Source organism: Cyclopterus lumpus, chromosome 11, assembly GCF_009769545.1.
Source record: "Cyclopterus lumpus isolate fCycLum1 chromosome 11, fCycLum1.pri, whole genome shotgun sequence".
Lineage (NCBI taxonomy): Eukaryota > Metazoa > Chordata > Actinopteri > Perciformes > Cyclopteridae > Cyclopterus > Cyclopterus lumpus.
In genome coordinates this window covers 2,075,415-2,097,146 of record NC_046976.1, presented here as the reverse complement: position 1 = coordinate 2,097,146, position 21,732 = coordinate 2,075,415, and the positions used below count along the sequence as shown (strand labels likewise).

Here is a 21,732-nt window from a genome sequence, read left to right as displayed (position 1 = left end):
TGCTCCATGGGAGCCTAGTTCCGACCTTCCAACTCCTGGACAGTGAGCAGGTGTTTTATGTGGAGCCTTAAGGAAATGAGTGCACTGGGATCTTCAACCCTTAGATGAATAATAAAATCCTTTGCATTGTTTGTATCTTGAGTTGTGTTGAAATAATCAATGAAAAACACACATGACGTACAGTATTAAAACCTTTACTCAGACACGATACAACAAAGAGAAACAAGATTCAGAAATAATGACTGAAAAAAAGTAGCCATAGATTTTTTTCTTCTTCAATGGGCTCCATGTGAACGATGGAGTGGGACACAAACGGGACAAAGAACAGACACAAGGCGGATTTAAATAACAAAACAAGAGTGACAGATTCCATTCGGATTTTACAGTTCTTGTACTTGTTTAATACTTTGTAATAAACAAAAGGTGAACAGCATAGTCGGTGAAGAGGGAGACGGGAAACAAGACAAATAAACAGTTTGAGTTTTTGTTGTTTTCTTTTTCAATTTGAAGAGTAAACAATTAAGGAAGATTCTAGATCTACCGGGAACTGGGCTTTCCTTCTTGATCGACATAACTCCAGATTCGAGTTTCTTTGGTCCCTTCTTCCCTCCCCTGCTTCTACATCTCTGACTCACCCTCCACATTTACTCCATCGTAAAACCTCCTTCTTAAACATTAAGTTGATGCATCCCATCAGGTCCAATCAACGGCACCAGATCCTGCTGCAAGCCGGACCTGTGGATTCTGTGTCCACAATTAGAGCCACACACTGTGACGGTGTGTTTCATGCACTCTTACCACCGTGACACACACCGACAGGTTCCAGCGGGGGCAGGAGAGAAGAGCAGGGCCACCCCTGTTCTATCGCTCCTAGTTTGTGTTTCAGTCATAGATGCATTTCCCTGCTTCTTGAATAATACAAATTTAAAAAAGCACCAATGCACATCGTGAGCACCAAGAGGGGGCCACACACTGGTCTACTCCTCCTTCCAGAGACCAGTCCTCCCCTCTCCACCCGAGCTGTCAGTCCATTCCTATAACAGCACCTCTTTAGTGTGCGCTTCACAGGCCACGGTTAGCGCACACTCTCTAGTAGGCTGCACAAGAATAACAACATAGATGACACAACAAGCACCGGGGACTGAGTGGCCCTGAGGCGTTTTCTTTATTTTTTTAAACGGCAACATCCGCAAACAACTTGGCAGTGATCAATAAACGAGTGAGGGTGGTGGATTCAAGGCTGCGGGAGCAGGATAAAGCATCAGCTGACCCAAAAACACAACGCACAATTTGCAACCGTTTACCACAATATGAATAAACGAGTTGCATATCTTTTACTTTGATTGGTGTTTGCTCAGTATGTGACTGGTATGTATTTGTCTTCCTGCCTCCAGCACTCGACTGATTGTGTAACGGTTCCCATCTCCAGCTAGAAACACGCTTCAACATTCAGCAGAGGAAGGTCCATTAAAACCAAAGGTGACGGCGAGATAAAGTCCGCCCGTTGGTGGGTTGCTCTCACAGACTTCATCCCACAGCTGATCACAAGACCTCTGAGCCTGACGGGGAAAAGTGTGTTTGCACTCAAGTCTCTGAGACCAAAGCGCATCATGCTTTTCTTCACCAGCTCACACCAGAAGGAGATGAATGAGCTCTCTGGACACTACTCTGCCGAGTGGGCTGTGCGTATGCACGGCCGCAGAAAAACTACAACACCACCAAAGTCTTATGGTTAGACCACATTACTGACATGTTAAACCACCTGTCTTACAGGCCATCTAACGGTCAGCCTCCGAGCCCGCATCACATGTGGGGACGGGGGCACGGATCCTCTCTGAGAAGTATTTGGACTATCCGCAGGACAGGAAGCTCATTCTGACCCCAACACTCACCAGCTACTCTCATTGCTTTCTAAAATACTAAAAACTCAAACCCTGGCTGTGTCTGGAGGAGCACAAACACTGATAAGCCACAGACAAAATGTACAAGCTGATGTTTATTTCCCATGGTAGGGAATCTGCAACAAAGTCAGGGGTCATGAAGTAAAAAGATAAAAAGGGGGAAACCTACATCTTCAGCAGACCTGTTGGATGTCTGCCAACTTGCATACTGTTTGCTGCATTGATGTAAAAGTGCACATCTTAAGCTAACCACATCAGTTATTTAGCACCTGGTAGAGGACGGCTGAGCCTCTTCCCTGTAGAGTGTACGATTCTCATTGTTCTTAAATGTGCTGACTAATAACAAGGCCTGGGAACGTCAGCGCTCTTTTAAATACTACCAGAACAACCCGTCATGAATCTGTACTGCTCACCGCCTAATTCATAGTCTACTGTGTGTGTCCTCGTGTGGCAGTTGCACTTGACTGTTCAGATTCAGCCGCCCCCAAAACATTCTCATTCACAGTTGTCAATGGAAATCCGTTACTGAGACCGACGGGGAACATCGGCAGAAGTCGGTGCAAAAGCAGCAGAGAGGTGTGGCCTCGGCCTCAATAACACCTTCATGGTGATGACCTCACACAGAAGGCCAGCCTCATGCCGATTCGACCAGCAAAGAAAACAACACGGAGCTTTTAAATGCGTTTGTTGGAGCCACAAGTTTCACAGGCATCTGTTTTTCTTTTGGACTATTTACATTTATTGTACAACAGCCAATACACGCTGGATTCCCATTGTACAGCACCCATTAGAACATTATTGCATCACAGTAACACAACAAACACCGGTGCGTTGTTTGCCAATCTACATGCAGCCGGTGATTCATCCATGAGCGGTGGGATGCAGAAGGATCACAGTTAAGCCAAATTTGATATTGATTGACGATTCGGTGAGTTGAAATGTTGCATTATTGCCACTGTCAAATATATTAGCTGGTCTTTTTTTATCCTACATCGTTGATGTTGCACAACAATTCAGCTTTTTGCACCTAAACAGAGTGCAGCATGATGAATACCTCACACGGCTCAGCTAGGGGCGGACCAATCCCACTGTGTTCATCTGTACAGGAAGTGGCCCATCATTTAGCAGGTTCTATCACAAATCCTCACATCTGATTGGACGACGATGCAATAATGAGAAAACCCTACATTTAGTACCTTCAAGGTCATCTTAGGTATCTGAGAATTGATGGTCATTTCTAGGAAACAGGAACATTTACACAGTTACAACTCACAAAAGTGCATAAATGACCACCAGCGAATGGAGGATTTGGGGGGACACAGAGATAAAAAGACAAACAACTATAATTTTTGTCTTGCATGAAGCTGTACTTCCTGTGAGACTCTAGTTGTTTAAAATGCCAACAAAATGCCTAAATAGTGAGTGTAAAATTAAAAAAATTAAGAAAAATTCAAGTCATTCTTCGCTGTGCACATCAGGGCGGGAGGGAAAAGTCCGTCTGTTCAACAAAGTGCTCCCACTCCCCTTTTCCTGGATTTCAATGCCTTGGAAAAAAGCTCTCATTTCATGAGTACAGTACTTCAAAATAGAAACTAAAACAAGTTTCAGCATGATTATTCAAACAAAAGCATAACATATTTCAATGTTAACAAGATTGGATGAGCTCAGCCTGTCAGCCTGTCAGCCCGTCCATTGTAGGACACCTCCGGACCAATACCAACTTAATTCATTTGATGATGGACAAATGACTGAAATCATATGCACCTGATTTTAAGCAAAAACCATACATGAACAAGTTACCGGCTAGCCGTGTAACTAAGTCACCCAAGGGCCGTATACCAGTTACAGAAAAGCAGAAAGCCCACTGTGAAATGGGAAAATTGAAGGTGAATTTAGGATTTTTATTACACTTTGTGTGTGATAAAAAGGGCTTGTATTCTTTTAGTCGTAACCTCTATGGTGGAAAAGCGAGTTGGGGAAAAGATGGTACATGTGTGTGTGTGTGTGTGTGTGTGTGTGTGTGTGTGAGAGAGTGTGAGTGTATATTAGCATACTGCTCATCCATATTATCCATGTATTGCATGTCAATTCATGAGCATCCTGATAATTAGCCTGTGTGTGTGTGTGTGTGTGTGTGTGTGTGTGTGTGTGTGTGTGTGTGAGAGTGTGTGCGTGTGTGTGTGTGTGCGTGACAGAGCCGGAACAGTAAAACTAACAGGAGAGGCCTAACAGCCCAACGTGGGGTGACTTGTTGGCGATCCTGGTGTGCATCGGATCCCGACCGGGCCAAACCTGGCATCCTCTAGGTGAGCTGGTGGGGGGCCTCCAGCATCTCCATTAGGAAGGTGTCAATGGGTGTGTCGCCAATCAGTTTGAAGAAGAACAGGTGCTCCAGGCACTTTAGACCAATGGAGCGCAGCGCTGGGAGCCGGAGGAGGAGCTTGGCAAACCTGGACGACGGAGGAGAGAGAGAAATGACCACGGACATGTAAGTCGTGTACACTGAACACTCAGAAGATGGCTCCGGGCAGAAAGCCCGCTACCAGCTGCTCTGTGCTACAGTGCCATGTTAAAGCTATTGAGCGGATTAATCCTCAACTGTGAAAGTCCTCGGAGCATGTATGTGTGTGTTACAGCCTACCTGCCCTGCTGATTGGGGTATTTCTGCTTGCAGTAGGACTCGAGCGATGCGTACACCCTCTCTCTCAGCTGCTCCACCTCGCTGGGGTTAGACAAACCCTTGGCATCTTCAGATGGAAACAAAGAACATCTATGTTATCGCTACACAGGAATTAAACACATTTGACATGTTTTCCATTTCTAAATTCCTTTCATTTCCCAGACTTCAGGGTCAGTTTGGTGTCCTTTGCCATTCTTTCCTGGTGAATCTCCGCCCTCCACACGTCTACGTACCTGGGTTGAAGAGGATGATGGCTCGAAGGCAGCCGAGCTCCGTCTTGTCCATCTGCATGTCTCTCATCTTGCTTACGAGCTCCGTCAAAACCCTGCAGAGAGGAGAGGAGATTTGCAGAGGGAGATCCCAGTTGGAGACAATTCCAGATTAGGGAGGAGAAAGGAGACGAGGGAAAGGGACAAGAGGAGAAGAAGATAAGGAAAAAAGAGAGCGAGAAAGCAATAAAAACAAGAGGAAGAAAGGGGGGAATAAGAGAGTAAGAACAACAGAGGGACCAGACTCCAGCATCACATTGCATTCATGGTTACTTCTCAATGGAATGGCTGTATGTGTAAACTAGATTGGGCATGACTGAACTGCAGCTTCTACAGGGGAAACAAACAAACAAACAAACAAACAAACGCTAGATAAACTGACAAGGGAGGGAAACTGCTGCCACCAAATAGTGGTACGTTCTGGCATTTTCTTCTTTTCTACTTAAATTAGTTGTGTTTGTAATTAACTGTTCTAGCAAATGTGCACCAGTTGCTATTAAAGTGTTGTGAAAGGGACAATTGATTAATATCTACTATGGCTGGGGAGTAAACACTTTATCGTTTCCCGTCAGGTCACAGGCTTTCACCTTTTCCACACGTCTTATTTCCACTATCTCAACAGATGACTCCAAGGTTCAGGGTCTAAACGCGCTTTCATTCTCCGAGCTCTAAAACTCACTCCAATCTTCTTACAAGGACACCAAATTCAGAGATTTTTTGAAAATGCCGTGTTTCATACAATTCAAGGGTTTGGCAAAATCCTCATTTGATCTGTGCTAAGGCGTAAAGAATGAACAGAGGGCTCGGTGAACTAAGAATGAAATAACGGAGAAAAGTCTTGATGAATAAAAGTAAACGTGGGCCGCGTTGAACAGCAGCAAAACCAAATTAAAACCTCGGTTTACAAACTCTTCACACAATATGTGCAGTATATCATCCACCGGTGTGCTCACTACTCCACAAACACATGCATTGCCACTAAAACTCTACTATTTAAACCCTTTTTGGATAAACAGTCGCTCTGTTCGGTAAGTAGTGAGCTTTTCTCAGTTATTGGATTCCTTGTTCAGCGTCGAGGCGCGTGGGAAAAACAAATGTTCATTTTCTGTTTGTTTGGGGGGGTGGGGGGTCCTTTAAATGCCATCCATTCATTCTTTATATGCCTCACAAATCTTGAAACCTAAGGAAGTAAGAAAGGTGTCTTGTTATTCAGGAGACGTGCATACAAACAGCAGAATTGATCATTTTACTTGGCAGAAATAGAGTTAACACCAACTTACCAACACATTCATACATCTGTAATCAAATGAGTCAGATGTGAAGCGCCATAATATATAAAATGTCAGTTTGGACTGAGTAAAACTTAAAAGCTGTAAATACTTGTGCTCTTCTACCTGGAATGTGACTTGAAAAAAAGAGGAGAGGACTATGCAGATGCGAGTGGGGGTGAAGGAAGTGATGGCCATTAGTGTATTTGCTACTCCATCATCAGAAACTGACATTTTCACAGACCCCGCCCAAGACCACAATAAATTGGCACAATAAGTTATTTTCCACAGTTCGCAGTGATGTTTGGGACGCAGCCTAACATCAGTACATCATCACAGAAGAGGGCCAACAGCACCTCCAAAAGGCCCAAATGCTAAGGCAGGGCATCGAAACACACTCTGACCTGCCTGCACTGGAGTCATATAGTGCCTAGTCCCTCTATTAATGCACTGGGAAAGCTTGCCCACACATTTCGATTTGCTCCTTATGGTCTGGCAAGGCGCAACAAGCATTTGGTTTGGGAAGAAAAAGGCTTCGACGATGGGCGAAAGATGAAAAGTACCCTGCAGGCAATTGGAAGAGGCTTTTGGCAGTCAAAGCCACAAACCAAATATAGTGCTGAATTCTAATTCAAAATGCAGTACTGTTCTTTGTCCTCGGCATCTAAACCATAATGTTTACTGGGGGATCGGGTCAAACAATTCTCAGTGGCTGATATCTTGTAGATCTGCTGCAGAGAAGCCCAAGAGCATTGGCCTTCCAGCTTTGGTTCAAGAGGAGGGGTTTCAGAAAGGTGTTTGTGTGGAGGCGTAATTACCTGTCAAATATGGCCCCAACCTCGGCATTGTGCGCCCTGTGTATTCAATCACAATGTGTTATTACAATGTCATTACACAGTTACATTGTTATAACAGAAGTCTGACTGTTTTCTGAGCTCTTCAGCTGTACAGACGGTCAGTGCTTACATATGATTTCACATAGTGACAATCTGTCGTGGTACAAAGTACTTACTGATGTGTTTTTAAACTGTTATAGAAAACTGTATGCATGAGGATCGTTCACATATTGCCTGTTTGATTTATCTTGCTCCTGCACCCAAACACTGATATTTCTATATCTGTACCTCTGATAAACATTTGATCCGTTTTATGACAAACTGTAGTCTTCACATGGATTAAAATAAGCAGAAAAGGAGGTTATGATAAATCTTATGAGCCAAATGCATTACAGCAGAAAATCATTAGTACACATGTTCAGTAAAAAACAATTAACCCTCAACCTTTAATACGTGTTCCTCAATAAGCATACATCATGAAAAGTAACTAATTTTGATTAATCAAAGTTAAAGTTTTAGTCTGCTCCAGCATCCACACTGTATTTGCCTTGTAAATTGTCCCGTATTTCTCCTTTGAGAAATTAAATAGGAACCAAAAGGGATAAATTGGTTTTATGATGGCGCCGCCTAGTTTTCATTCGTTCGGTTGTCCCTGTATCCGTCGGTGTAATGGCCACCGTAGTTCGATAAAGCCAATCTAATCGATCACAGGCAGTGCAGTCCCAGGCTTTGAGCAACAACCCCGAGTCTCATTCTTATCAAACTAACTAACAAACACGCATCTTGGCCAAACATTAGACAACCCTTTTCCTTCCTTTTAATGATGAAAAACTATCAACGTTAGGGTTTAAAAACACATCGCCGTTACAAGTCGACTATATAAAGATGACTAAATGAGAAAGTTTCACTTAACTGTGGCTATTGTGTGAAAAACAGAGGCTGAAAGTGAAAAATACAACAATATCCAGGACCAGTGTGTGGGCAACCAACCACCCAAACCACTGATTACCCCCCTCTCCTTTGTCCATTCTGGGCTACTGTATGTAGATACGAAGGGCTCATTCTAAGCCAACAAAGTTTCAGGTGATTCTACACTAATGAAAACATAGTTAGAAATTGTATTCCCTTTATAACAAGAGATCCACCTAAATATGTCCCTTAAGAAAACAAATAAACAACAAACAACCATCCAAAAAGTTAAACAGAAATCAACAACTCATAAGTCAACAAAAGAGAACAGGAAAAGACATGTAAACGGAAAAGAAGGGTGCTTACTATCTTTATTTTTGTCACTGATTGGAAGGTAAGGCTTAAGACCCCCTGGTACCCACTCTTTCCAGTTTGTAAAATGTGTTTTCTGAAATCTTCCGCTTCTCTTTTCTGTCGTGTCGTTGTGTTTTCTGCAAAAAGTCATTGTGTTGGTTTGGGCTTTCCTAGTAAGACATTTTGTGTTTTACATCCTCCTGGACAAAGTAAGATGCTGATGCAAGCTGAAACCAAAGGCTGCTGCTAGAAGAGAGCAGTGCTCTGAGAAAAGGAACAGGGGAAAATCATTGAGCCATTTGCCATAAGCTTGCTGTAACCTGACCTGATTTCTAGGCACAAATTAATCCTGTATAACAATGTAATTACTGTGTAATTATGAGTGAATTGACACATTGTGATGAAGTTTTGATTTCTTTTAAGCATGCGGTAACGTAACAAACACTCGAAGCACTGAAAATGTATCACAACCTGCCGATGTGATCTACCTCTGGATAATATCATCCCATCCTTCACATCAACCAGCATTATTATTAAGTGTCACATCCTAATTAAATGAAACAATCTCTCCCATCAATAACAATACAATGTTGTGATTTCAGTTACCTCATTATTGGTTTCTAGTGACATTTCAAAAACGTGTCACTTGACTTTGGAAGTAACAATCGATGGTTGATGCAATCATGCAGAAGTCTGGAGAGGCTGGCATGGCAGTAATCATGTTCAGGTTTGTTTTCCAGTGATTATGGAATAAGTGTTTCAGGATCTCAAACCAACGGGATTGTTTTAGATGGAATTGATAATGACTCTGGACTGTGTGTACCTGCGGCCATTAATCATATATCAGTATTAGTTATCATCTATGATCGTCTTAATATGTTAAGTGCATGACAGTAAAGTGATGTCATTTTCCTAACTCAGACTGTTCCATCAGTGGCCTTTAGCCACTTAGTCATTATATCCCCATTACTGATGATTATGTATCCAAAATATCATTTTCTAAAGATTGTGAAAGGCAACCTGTGGTGGCGGGGCGTGGTTAGGCTCAGCTGCAGAGGGGAATTGGGAGAGTACACTCAGGGAACGGTACCAGGTGGAGGCCTAATTGACCTCAGCTGGGTCTAATGATGATTTGCTCTCTATTAAATGACAGTAGGACGGAAGGAGAGGAGGAGATGGACGTTGCCGTGACTGGAGCAGAGAGACGGTCACAGGAGGGCGCTCAGGGGCAAGGCCGAGAGCATGGCGGGGACCGCATCTGCCTCCAAATAATAAAAACACCTAACGAGTTTGAGTCTCCAGTGTCTTTGTGCTAGGGGGGGGTAACACGGACCCGTTACACAACCCTACAATATCTTCGCAATATTGATATTGAGGTATTTGGTCAGAATCAGTGATTTTCTCAATACTGCCCAGCCTAAAACCACATAAGGCACATCATTATTTCTATAATATTATTGTACAATGTTGTGACCTAAGATTATATAAAGACTGGCAGTGATTGCCTTATGCCTATTAATTACAGATTATTAGAATATTGTGCATTTGAATTTTATGATCAGTAAAAGTCTGGTTTATATCAAGAGTGTAATTACTTTACAACAAGTCTTTATGCCAGATGAGATCACAAAACAATTATTCTTTGGTCAGCAGAAAAGAAGGCAAACATCTATTGCCAGGGCCTCCACAACATTATGCACAACAATTGGATGTAAACTATCATATTAATATGATTTAAAGTATTTTAAGGCCATATAATAAAATAGTTAGTATTGGACATTAGCCAGCCATTGACTGTCTGTGTGTGCACATGCATGTCTCTGGGTAAGCATTAGTCATCAGCCTCTCCCAGCATGCTGTCGCCCTACAAGCAGTACTAAAGAAGCAAAGTCTCTCAGCCAATCACTGCCAACGCAGAACACAGCAGCTGCAGCCAACCAAAGATGAGGACACAGTATCCTAAATTATTACCCCAGTCACTAATCCAGCTAAACCTGAATAATTAATGTGCATAAGTGTTATTTCTTTCTTTATCTAGCTCTCAGGACTGATGTGGGTTTACAAGGTGAAGTCAAGAGTGGACTGTGGATTGTACCTGGCTTTTTAGGGTCCATCTATTTTAGGCTTAAGGTAGGTGGTCCTAATACTTCAGAAGCAGATCTATTCTCAGTGGAGTAGAAAGGTCTTTGAAAAAGCACTCATATTGTTTATGGTGGCATGTCCTCTCCTGGGCCAAACTTCTGAATGCTAGGGATCACTGGTGTGGTATGTCTGTCAGAGAGATATGCTTTGTGCACATATGCATCTGTGTATTACCTGTCAAAGATGGCCCCAACGCCTGCACTGTGAGCACTGTTCCTGTGGACGTGCAGGCCGGTGGCCAGTAAGATCCCATCCTTCACAGAGATGGAGCGATGGGAGAACGATGCAATCAGGAGTTCATTCCAGCCTGTTGAGAGGGTTTCAATATTTTTGGTGAGTTGTGAGTTTTTTTAATTTCATGATACCTTATATGACTGAAAGAGCAAATGAAGATCTTTCAGTAAATGGACTTTACTTTTATTTCTAGTCTTATGACCACTCAAAGCTCTTTAATACTTCTTTTCACCATTAACCCATTCATACACTGATGGGAGGAACTATCATGGAAGGTGCCACCTGCCCATCAGGATTAACTAACATTTATACACTGATGGGAGGAGCTACCATGCAAGGTGCCACCTGTCCTTCAGGAGTAACTAACACTACATCGCAGGAACAGCCTGCGGGAGCAATTTGGTGTGAAGTGTCTTTCCCAAGGACACATCGACATAGACTAATGGAACCGGGGATCGAACCACCGATTATTTTTCAAACAATGCAAAACTTTAGAAATGATTCCTCCAGATAAGAAATACGACTATTTTTAATTCCATGTCGAAAATGGGACAAAGGACTGGGCCTACCAGATTCCCTGACAACATGAATTAAAAAGAAAACTAACTACAGGGGGTTACTTTCAGGTTTGGAAATCAACACCGGCCATCAGCCAAATGTTTGGAAAATGTGGCTGCTAGATATGCTTCACTCACCAGCCAAAATAAAACCTATTGAGTGGCTAGTAGATTTTGGCAGTGGCAGATGGACTAAATGTAACGGCAGTGTTGTAAAAAGGGCGAACCGGTCAGCACATTCCCCACTGAGGCAGACTCACCTGCACGTAGCAGGATGACCTGGTCGTCCAGGGCCAGCTCAGAGAAGTGAGGGATCCTCTTAGCCCACTCCACCAGGGTGAAGAGCTGCTTGTCAGCTGCCTGACAGATGTTGGTGACCGGATCGTTGGGCTGAAGAAAGCAGATTTAGAGGTTTGTATTATTCGTACCAACTGAATGGGAGGATTGTCAAAACAATCTTGCAGTCTTTGACCAGATATAAGCATAATTATATACTTGAATGAAGTAAGAAGATTATAAGCTGACAATCATTTCATATGTTCCAATATTTGGATCAAAAATAATCGGAGCTTGTGGTTAATTTCCACCATCCAGACTACTCACAGAGCTGCCACCTGAACTTTCGTCGGTGTGAAGCTCCGTCTTCTGCTCCACGGCCATCTCCGCTTCCAAAATCTTTTCCACCGGCATCTCCTCGTTCACCACACTGGTCGACTCGACCTCGCCGCCTTCTCGTTCCCTGTTCCTCTGACGTTCCTCTTGGACAGCTGCAGGGCGGAACAAAGAGGAGCACAGAAGAAAAACAATGAAGGACAAGAAAAAGGGAGGATGAGACAAAGAGTAAGAACAGCAGAGAGGATACATTGTGTGTGGGAAGGGTGGGAGAGAGGAGGACAATATGAAAGAACGGAGAAGCAGGAAAGGTGCCAAGGAATGGACAATTTACCGAAGCAAAGGGCTTAGGCAGGCAGGCCATGGTCGTGATCATAGGACATCAGATAAGACGAGAATAACACAGCAAAAGAAAGAGAACGAGAGGCAGTGGAAGAGCAAACAATGATGAGGAGAAAGGATAGGACACCAGACAACAGAATGGATCGAGTGAGAAGATGAAGAGAAAATGTGTGGACGGACGAAGAGAAGAAATGAGGGAGAAGTATTGGTGCAGGGAGAGGAGGATGGCATAAACACATGAAAGAAAGAAAAACAACAGGGAGAAATAAAAGTGCAAGGCCAAAATAATGTGACAAAATAGAAAAGAAAAGAAACAAATGTGTACAATTCATGTTAAATCCAAAGTCTCTCATTCAGTCTTTCATACTTTTTTTTACTTCCAAGGCAGAAATGGATAACACAAACGAAATCATTATTAATATGAACTAATTGTTTTAAAGCATCAACAAGGAGGGAATTACAAAAAAAAAACATAGCATTGTTATCTGAAATTAGGATTTTGCCCAAATTAAATTTCAAGACATCATTTTTCTTTTCAAATCGGTTTCTAATTTTTATGAAGTCCAATAAATCTTATTGGGGCTCGACATTAAGCTTTTTTTGCCCTTTGGGCAAGTGGCTGGGGTGTTATACGTGCCCAAACTGGTCTGACATGGAAAACGTTAATAAAGATTTGGGAAAAGATTAAAATTAAATGTTGTCTTTTTACTTTACATTGTCTAGTATAGAAGTTACTTTCAAAAGGAAACACATTTTTGTATTTCTGTTTAAATGTTTGCTTAAATCAAACTTTTTTTGGGAACATTAGTAGTTTTAATCATGTATCATAAGCTGTATCATAAACTGCTTAGAGCTATTGTTCGGAAGGTAACCAGGTTTTTTTCTGCCAAAAACTACATTAGAACACATCACAGTGTTAACTTGCGTTCATGTCCTGCAGGTTACTGCAGAAAGGCAACAGCAATCAGGTTTAAGTAAATGTGAATTCAATTCATTCTACCCTATGCAATCATATTGCTATTGCCCTCCCCCCACAATCATTTTAATGTCCTATGGAAGCTGTCCCTTAACAATAACATGTGTGGAGCATTCAATCCAATTCAGATGAACTGTGTGGAATTTTGTAGGGGACCAAAGGTAATTGCACAAAATAAAATAAAGCCATCAGTAGACTGAAGCTATGCGACTGGCCTGCTGAATAAAGAACATCCCACCATGAGGACCTGCCATCTTGCTTGCATGTTAAGGATAGTTGCCCAATACAACAGAGCCCGTCAATGTTTAAATTAGGTACAAAGCACAGTATTAACCAACAGTGTCATAGATATACATTTTGTCAATTACTTTATGTTTATTGTTTTGCTCACGTCTTGGAGAGACGCAATGACGTAAGTGACGTCATTGCTTCGTTTATGATTAAAATACCCAATTTTTCTGGGTTGTACTGCGAAAACAGCATATATCAATTGTTTATTGTTTTCCATTTTGAAATTACGCCTTGTTGTCTTGTGTTTATTGTTATGCACTAATCACCAAGCCAAATTCCTTGTATGTGTAACGCACTTGGCAACAAACCGTTTCTGATTCTGTTTAAATAAAGCCTTTGTAGAAGAACAGCAAGCATGGTGGATTCTTTGGTGGTGGATTCATTCTTGATCAATAACGTGTCTGGAAACACTTTAAAGAATGTTCTTCCTGTTTGAATCCTAGGACGTACACTTAATGTCAAGCAACACAAAGACAATGATAAACTATCGCTTTTATCACCATCAATCTGCATTGGTCCCCGCGGCGCGTTTAATAGGGCACAAGAAAGGGCGTGCTCGTTGCCACGGGTTTTGAGAAGCCGGCTTGTGGCAGAAAGCTGCCACAAGCCAGCTTCCAAAATATCTTTGTGGGAAATTCAATGAACGTCTATCCTTCTTCTACAAATCAAAGCATCCTCAAACATGGAAGTTAACGCTGGTGGACAAAAGTGGAACTGCGCTGGGGCCGACTGTCGTAGCTGTGACTCTACTGGGCAGCACCCGGGTGGGCGTAAACAACAACAAGCTTTACACTACAATAGGATGAAGATTAAAAGAGTGTGCATACTCTGCAAACTTTCCCTGCTCTATAAAAGGTGTGGGAAAAAACATGGGGGAGTGATTTGAGGCTGGCACTGGCAACAAACCATGGACCAACATTTAAAACTAGCTCCTTCTCATCGATATGCAATGTAATATCTCTCTGTTCTCGATCACTCATGCAGACACAGACACACACCCCTCCCTCCCTCTTCTCCTTACATCTGTCGTTCATCTTGGCCACTACAGAAGGAGGGATGGGGGGAGAGAGAGAACGAGAGGAAACAAAAAGAGGAAGAGAGGGGGAAAGGGGGTTAGTGTATACAAGGCTTACCCACCCCCATCTCCCTCTCTACCACTCGTTCTGTCTATTCCCTGTTGTACAAATATCACTGAAGCTCTCTTAGTTCAAATGCACAGGAAAAATATCAAACCTGCCACATTTACTGATGCATTCAAAACTATTCATAAAGTAGGTGTTTTATCTCACGTAAAAGGTAGGGTTGGTCTTCTCCAAAAACATTTGTGATATTGTTGTTGAAATTCTCATTACATCCCAACAGTGATCATCAAATCAAATGCTCTGACAAAAAAAGAAAGAAAGCAAATCGGGTCTGTGTGGTTGTTGCAGGACTGTAAATAAGCCGGTCCGGTGATTCATTCTGGACCGGCTACCGTGCACTCATTGCTCGTCACCCGAGTCTTCCACAAGAGGCTACTGTGACAGCTGTGAGTCCTAACAATAGCCATGTTTGTTGTTTATCTTCCTTATGACAATGTTGGGGGCGTGGCTTTGGAGGAAGACCTGAGGGGACAACTTGGGTCCCGATTTTCTTGCTAGGTGTGGCAACTTTTTGAGCTCGTGCTGCTAGCTACTGTCATTGGACATGAGTTAGTACCACTGGGCTGGGTTTTCGGTTGGACCATTTCTTTTAAATCTAGCTTACACTTGCTAGTTTCTCAAGATTACCAACCCTAGCTTTAAGGTTATGGGTTTAGGCTTGCATAGGAAATGCCTTCCACAAAAAGCAGCTGTCTTCAATGTCCCTTTCATCTGTGTTGACTCAATACTACAGTGATCATTAAAAACAACCGCAGCGACCACACGTCAACAACTTATCAAACATGAAACGGATTTATCATCACACTAAAATAGAAGTAGCATCGTAATGTGCTGTATATATAACTTATGTGATAAAGCACTGTATGCAGTACAGTTAGCTCTTACCAACACGGCTCAACTCACCAACACTGTCACTAATATCATAAGGATATACTTAGAAATGATGGTCTGGTAAACTCAGGCATTTTTATGAGTTTTCAAGTTTTATGTTTGAAATTAACTAGCACTGTAGTTAAAAGTGCTACAGTTTTATATAATAAACGGTGTAGTTTACACTTTTGATCAAACTATAGAAGGAATCTTTGTATGTCTGCATGTCCTTCTCCTATCTTGACAACCGCTCAGCCAATATACTTCACAAATTGGCCGGCGTGCTGCTGCGGACCCGAGGAAGTTAAGTGTGTCGAGTTTGGGGCAATTTAGACAATTTAGACAAGCAGTTGAGGGAAGCATAAACGTTGAAGAAACAAACGAACAGCGCTCTGTGCAGCAGCGGAGGCGGGGCCTCAGGCAGACTGCAGTTCACTCTGTAACCACACTCTTCTTCACTTCCCCAGAGTCAACACCAGCGCCCAGGCCACTGGAAACGGAATCAAACCAGAGTGTATTTCACCGGTGTGACTGAGTAAAGCGCAACTTGGATACGTTTTTGTGTGTAAGACAGTATTACCCCAGTTACTTTTAACAATAACGTTAGTCAACAAAATGACAGCGCTAATTACAGCCATGCTTTTTATAACACGCTTTATAAGCCTTTGTGACACTGGTGGTTTTGCCAAAAACAAGCGAATAAAGTGCCTATTTAGAAATGACCTCCACTAGGTGTATTTCACCGATGTTTCTGACCACGAGTAACAGTGAGTTGGGTGTTCTTCAGAGGCAAATTTAGTCATTTGGGGGCCCCAGGCAAATGCGGTTTTGCTTTACTTTTCCCCCTTTCTCTTGATTGGGAATGTTGGCATTGAAGAAGGCCTGCTCTAAAACTATTAATACAGCACAGTACGAGGCACGCACGGAAATGTGTACTTCAAGTGAAGAGTGAAAGAGACGTTATCAGCTAAATGTACTTTCATTTACTGTTGACGTCTGTTCAAGGTGAAGCTTCCACATAGTTTAATGAATAATAAAGCATAATATTTAGTTCTATTTATTTGCAACGTAACCAGCACATTGTCAGGTAAATGTAGTACTACAATGTATTCCTTTTCAGTAGAAGTACACAGTTAGTAGTATACAGTGGAGTTGCATATATGTCTAAGTGCTTTGCGGGCCTGTTTTATTTTAGAGTACAGAATAGTTAGAATAGTAACATTATTACATTTTTCTCACATCTAATCATCATAATACATCTGGGCACCAGGCCAAGGTTGCCTATCTTACCTTCATGGCATATTTTGAACACTAAATCCCCAAGGATATAATGAAGAGCTATGATGTAAATTAACAGCAAAAAGACTCTCAAATGTCACAGTGAAACCATAAAAAAACATGAAGGGCGGAGAATACCGCTTGTGTTTTATACAAGTGACGTTCAGTGGATTACAGAACCCTGAAGGAGACACTAGTCGTGTCCCCCAGTTTCGATCAAAAAAGGCCCCTACTTCTCTATTAATATTATTACTTAATATGGTGTCCAGCATTGATGTTCAGTTTGAACCCACGAGCAGGGAAACAGTCGCTGTGTTTGTCGGCCCAAAGGGAAGCTGGCAAAACTTTTGTTATGATATGTTCTTATATGGTATTGTTATGAGTAGTAGGCTCTTTATTAGTCAGTTTGTCAGTTCCACAGTAAATATGCCAGTGTTAAAGGAAACCAATTTGTTGCAGCTCCAGAGACAGACATTACCCCATCAATCAACTTCACTGTGGAGGAGCGTGACACGAGTAGGAGTGCAATATGTTTGTCCCCTCCCCCTCAACTACTATTGGATAATCTTGAACCAGATTTGGAGAGGACAACACATAATATGAGGTTCTGATCAATCAGCTCAATCAAAAGGAAAGTTAAGAAATTGTTTTTTTTAGAGATTTCTGTCTTCAAATAATTTATCAACTTTAAAACCCAAATCAAATTATTGTTTTGGGGAAATGCACCATGTAGTGCATTCAAATCTAAAATCGAGTGTGTTGAAAGGTGAAAGGGACTTATTTTTAGTGGTCCTGAGCAGGGGGGGCTGAGGAACCAGCCATCTCCAGGGAGGGCTGAAGTGCCCCTGCTTGCTCACCTTCTCTCTTCATGCCCATGGCCAGGCACTTCTGGTAGCGGCAGTACTGGCAGCGGTTCCTCTGTCTCTTGTCCACCATACACACTTTACTGTCCCGACAGGTGTAGGTCAAGTCTTTGCGCACGGTTCGCTTGAAGAAGCCTTTACAGCCCTCACAGCTGTACACACCGTAGTGCTTACCTGGAAGAATGTGGCAAGGAAGGAAGAAAAGAACCAAAGAAGTGAGACAAGAGCAATGACAATTTGCTAGACATGGCAAAGGCTTCAATGTTTAAGGATCTCAGGGGCTCTAAATTGTCTCTAAGGGAAGGTACAGAAAAGAGTTGTATTTAAGGTGGATAGTCACCAGAAGATCTGTCTCCGCAGATGGAACAAAGGCGCTTCTGGGAAAGCATCGGCCCTGGACTCTGGGGAGACATCGGCTTCAAGCCCAATGGAGGTTTCACATCATCGGAGCTGCTCACTGCATGGAGCCCTGACATGGACACTGTTGAGTTGATCTGAAAGAACGACAAAGGTGAACATAATAACGCCAATTACTTTTTTGGTGAGGAATTTCATGATTCTCATTCTACTTCTGTAATGATGTAAAGGACATATTCGACATTCTCAGCAAGAGCAAACAGAAAAACATCAGAGTGAAACAAAGATCTGTAGCTAAATTGTACGGTCCCGTGGCAAAGGCGGAGAAAGAATGACAGACATTACATCAACAATCTGTGAGGAAGGACAACATATTGAATTAAAGACGGAAATGTTTTTATCTAGATATGCATTTATTTGATATTGTATTATAGCAGGACTTGCTAACTGTCACTCAACAATCAGGACAATCTTAAAAATTGTCCAAAAAAAGGCAGAAACGTGTTTTCAGAAAAGTATTGCTTTCCATCTTTCAAGTTGTTCATTTCAAATTTCTGCTGTAATTTAAATAGGGATTATGATTTAAATATCTGCCTGTAAAACCGCTAATCCACATTTCTGGGTGTTCTTGAACTGTCTAATTCTCCGGCCTGAAATATAATACCAAAAAACACAAGAAAAAGCTCAATTTGACCTGTGATAGAACAGGGAAACGGCTGGATGGAAGAGATTGTATGTTTAGATTACTATTACTGAAGAACAACAACCCTCCCTTACCTGCGGGCTGCTGATGGGGCCGTAGCCCACCGATGGCGTGCCAGGAAGGCAGGGCGAGCCCAGTGAAGAGCTGATGACGGAAAAAGGGGAACCGATGCTACTGATGGGGCTGTTGACCCCGGTGGTGGTAACGGGAGGCAGGGAGGTCATGGAAGCTGCAGCTGAGGGAACCAGCGGAGGCGAGCGCTGCCCCGATGGAGGGGAGGAGACAGACGAACTGTCCGGGCTGTGGGAATCTGACACAGCGAGAAGGAGATCAAAGTGGCCAATGTCATCATTATTAAAAGTAATGCAGTGCAAAAATAGCTCAGCTTATTATTAGGAAGTGATACAGGGATCCATTTAATTTATTCTCATACTCAAAGACAAATATGGTAGTTCAATTATGAAACTAATACCCACTGCAAAAAAAAGAATAATGGGATGTAATAGATGATATACAACCAATTAATTGCAAATAAATAGATCTTTCCTTTGTTAAACAAGGATTACGACAACTATTAAGCAGCCTGGACTTTTGCAACTGGGTGTTTTATTTTCATCAGGAGAAACTGTTGCTATCCCAGCATTCCAGTAAAATGTGCTTTGATTTTGACATCCCAGAGTGTGGTGCCGAAAGAAACTGCACTAGACAATTAAGTGAAGTGAAAGATTTGGTTGAGTAATTATTCTCTACACTTCTCAGGATATATCATCAGATTTCACACAGCACGAGGAGATGTGCGTTCACTCCATCTGACTGATTTGAATCGGGCGCACTTTTGATCTGGTTTTCTGGTTCCAATAGTTTCTATTTCTTTTATTTATATTGTTATGTTGCGGTTCGTACTGTTATGGCTTTCTTCTGCAGCTGGCTGTGTGCAGCATTTCCACTGCCTCGGGCTGTGTACTTGTTTGTCGTCTGATCTAATCTTTATTTCTTGCCTCAAAGACACTGGAAGGAAATCAACCAATCACATGCTCACATAAATAACCTACTGTGGCTCACAGAAGACAGTGCTTGCACAACCATGTGAACACTTATCAAGGTCAACCAAACACAAGGAATCACGCTTTTTAAATACCGAGAACTATTTGGATTTTAGTGTTCTCATAAGTCTCCCTCAATGTCAGACACTGGTACAACTCCAACTATGTCACATAACTCATAAGCATTGTATTTCATAAATACTTATACTGACATCAATGTGCATAGTAAAATATGTGGCTAAACAAGTTGAGTAGGGTTCAGGATAAAGGCGAATAAACAGTTGGTCCAATAGTCCACTATGCTTTTCCTTAGAGGACAGCGCCCTTTTGATAACAAACGTCATCAAGACCATCATACAGCATCAAAACGCACTTTGATTTAAATAAATAGATTGGAGGACTGACCCTGACGGACTTTGTTCAAATGGTTGCACACTGTGGACAGGGTATAAGTTATAAGGGAGCAAGGTGGAAGGTATGTGTTTTAAAAAGCTTGATTGTGTATTTATATATTTGTACATCTAGAATGGCCTAAATCTTAGTTTCACCATAACCCTTTCACAGACCTGAATTTACAGTCTTAATTAGAAACGTGTGAGGACAATTTGTACAGCTGTAGCCTTTATCAATAGCAGATTTCAAAAGCAATTCTTACTCAACATTCATGTTGTCATATGGCTGATGACAAAATCTGTGCCGTTATATTCTCACCTCTACTGTCTCCCATGATGGTGGTCGGGGCACAGGGGCTGACTGGCAGCTACACACCGACGTACTCCCGTCTCAAACGGTCCGCTATCAAACTCTAGACCGCGGACTGAGGTCCGGGCCCGAGTTGTTTTTGGAAACCAAAAACGGGTCTGAAATTCCAGCACAAGGGAGAGAGCTTCAAATTAACTAATGATGTGGCACAGAGAATGCACATTTGGTCATACAATTGAAAAAAAAAAAACGAGCATCCATTAGTCTATTGCGCCGTTATGAGCCGTCTGTATGCTTGTCAATATTAATATGTGTCTTTCATGCATTTTGGGGCTTTTGATGTATCGTTCAGACAGGACGTTGCAAAGCAGTCAGCTGGTAAACCGCTTACTGAGCAAATACACTGTAGTATTTAATAGATAGGAAACACTATAATGGTATCAAACAATGATATTGTTGACTAGGTTCAACATAGTGAAGAATACGTCCCATTCCACTGTAGATAAAACCCAGACGGATGGTAACAAACCACCGTCATTGCAGACTAACGTTAGCCATTGCATAGCTCGTAAACTAGCTAACGAGCAAGATGCATGTGCCTAGCGTAAAGCTAAGTGACTTGTGTTAGCTTCCCCCCTTGAATAACAGTATACATCAAGTTATGTCATATCTCGGAATGCTGTTTAAGACGAACAGTCCTTTACGCTACAGTAAAACATGATGCTATGTCTAGTATCAGTTGGCAAAACACGCCGAGCGCTGTAGCTAACTAGGTTTAGCCACCTAAGCTAGCTGGCGAGCTAGTTCGCCCGAATGTACCGGAGGAGAGCTAGAGAGCCGAGAACAGACCAGTTCAGCACTGGGTGTTCCGTCTGTAGGTAGTTCTTCTCGACATAACCTAGCTACCAGTTAACTAAGATAGATTGAGTGAAAAATAAACACGGTTTACTGACGGTTTAGCGGCACAGCTTCTTCGCATGAAAAGATGTGGCGACTAGGCCCCGCGTGTGTCTGACTCTCCCCCCACTTTGCCTCGTAGTCAACCCTCCCTCCCCCTGCAAAGATGAAAACATGATGATGGTGGAGGATTTGGCATAGGGCTCTCTTACAGTTGGACATTGACCCAGAATCACTGCAAAACCTAGCAGCCCGGGTTTCTCTAAGCAGTGGAAGAGGGGTTGTGTGGTCATGTTGCCCCACACATGTCAGCGAGGGCGACGCGTCCAGTGTACAGGGGTCAAGAGGTCAAGACAAGTTCAGCCAGTCATCTGCTGAAAAGGTTATTGGAGGGCACTGGTGTTTCTGCTGTGATTGAAGTTATCAGGATATATTCATCTTGTTGTAAATCAAATAAATACATATGTTCTATTTGTGCAAGGTCATACTATAACTGCATATGGCAA

General features: G+C 42.4%; 1 protein-coding gene across 4 annotated transcripts; it reads right to left on the bottom strand.

Moving 5' to 3' along the window:
- Positions 1-372: 372 nt before the first annotated feature.
- On the bottom strand, positions 373-21,529 carry rxrba (retinoid x receptor, beta a). 4 transcript variants are annotated; one of them, XM_034544555.1, is made up of 13 exons: positions 21,283-21,529; positions 20,339-20,487; positions 18,659-18,894; positions 17,865-18,018; positions 17,519-17,698; positions 14,393-14,413; positions 11,754-11,917; positions 11,411-11,540; positions 10,534-10,666; positions 6,937-6,972; positions 4,815-4,906; positions 4,543-4,648; positions 373-4,351 (listed from the first exon to the last, which is right to left on the bottom strand). In XM_034544555.1, the coding sequence occupies exons 2-13, from the start codon at positions 20,352-20,354 to the stop codon at positions 4,204-4,206; spliced, it is 1,416 nt and encodes a 471-aa protein (XP_034400446.1). In that variant the 5' UTR covers positions 20,355-20,487; positions 21,283-21,529; the 3' UTR covers positions 373-4,203. The 4 variants fall into 4 exon arrangements, with proteins under 4 accessions (XP_034400446.1, XP_034400449.1, XP_034400447.1 ...); XM_034544558.1 differs by lacking the exon at positions 6,937-6,972; XM_034544556.1 differs by lacking the exon at positions 14,393-14,413 and having other exon boundaries at positions 21,283-21,527.
- Positions 21,530-21,732: the final 203 nt, after the last annotated feature.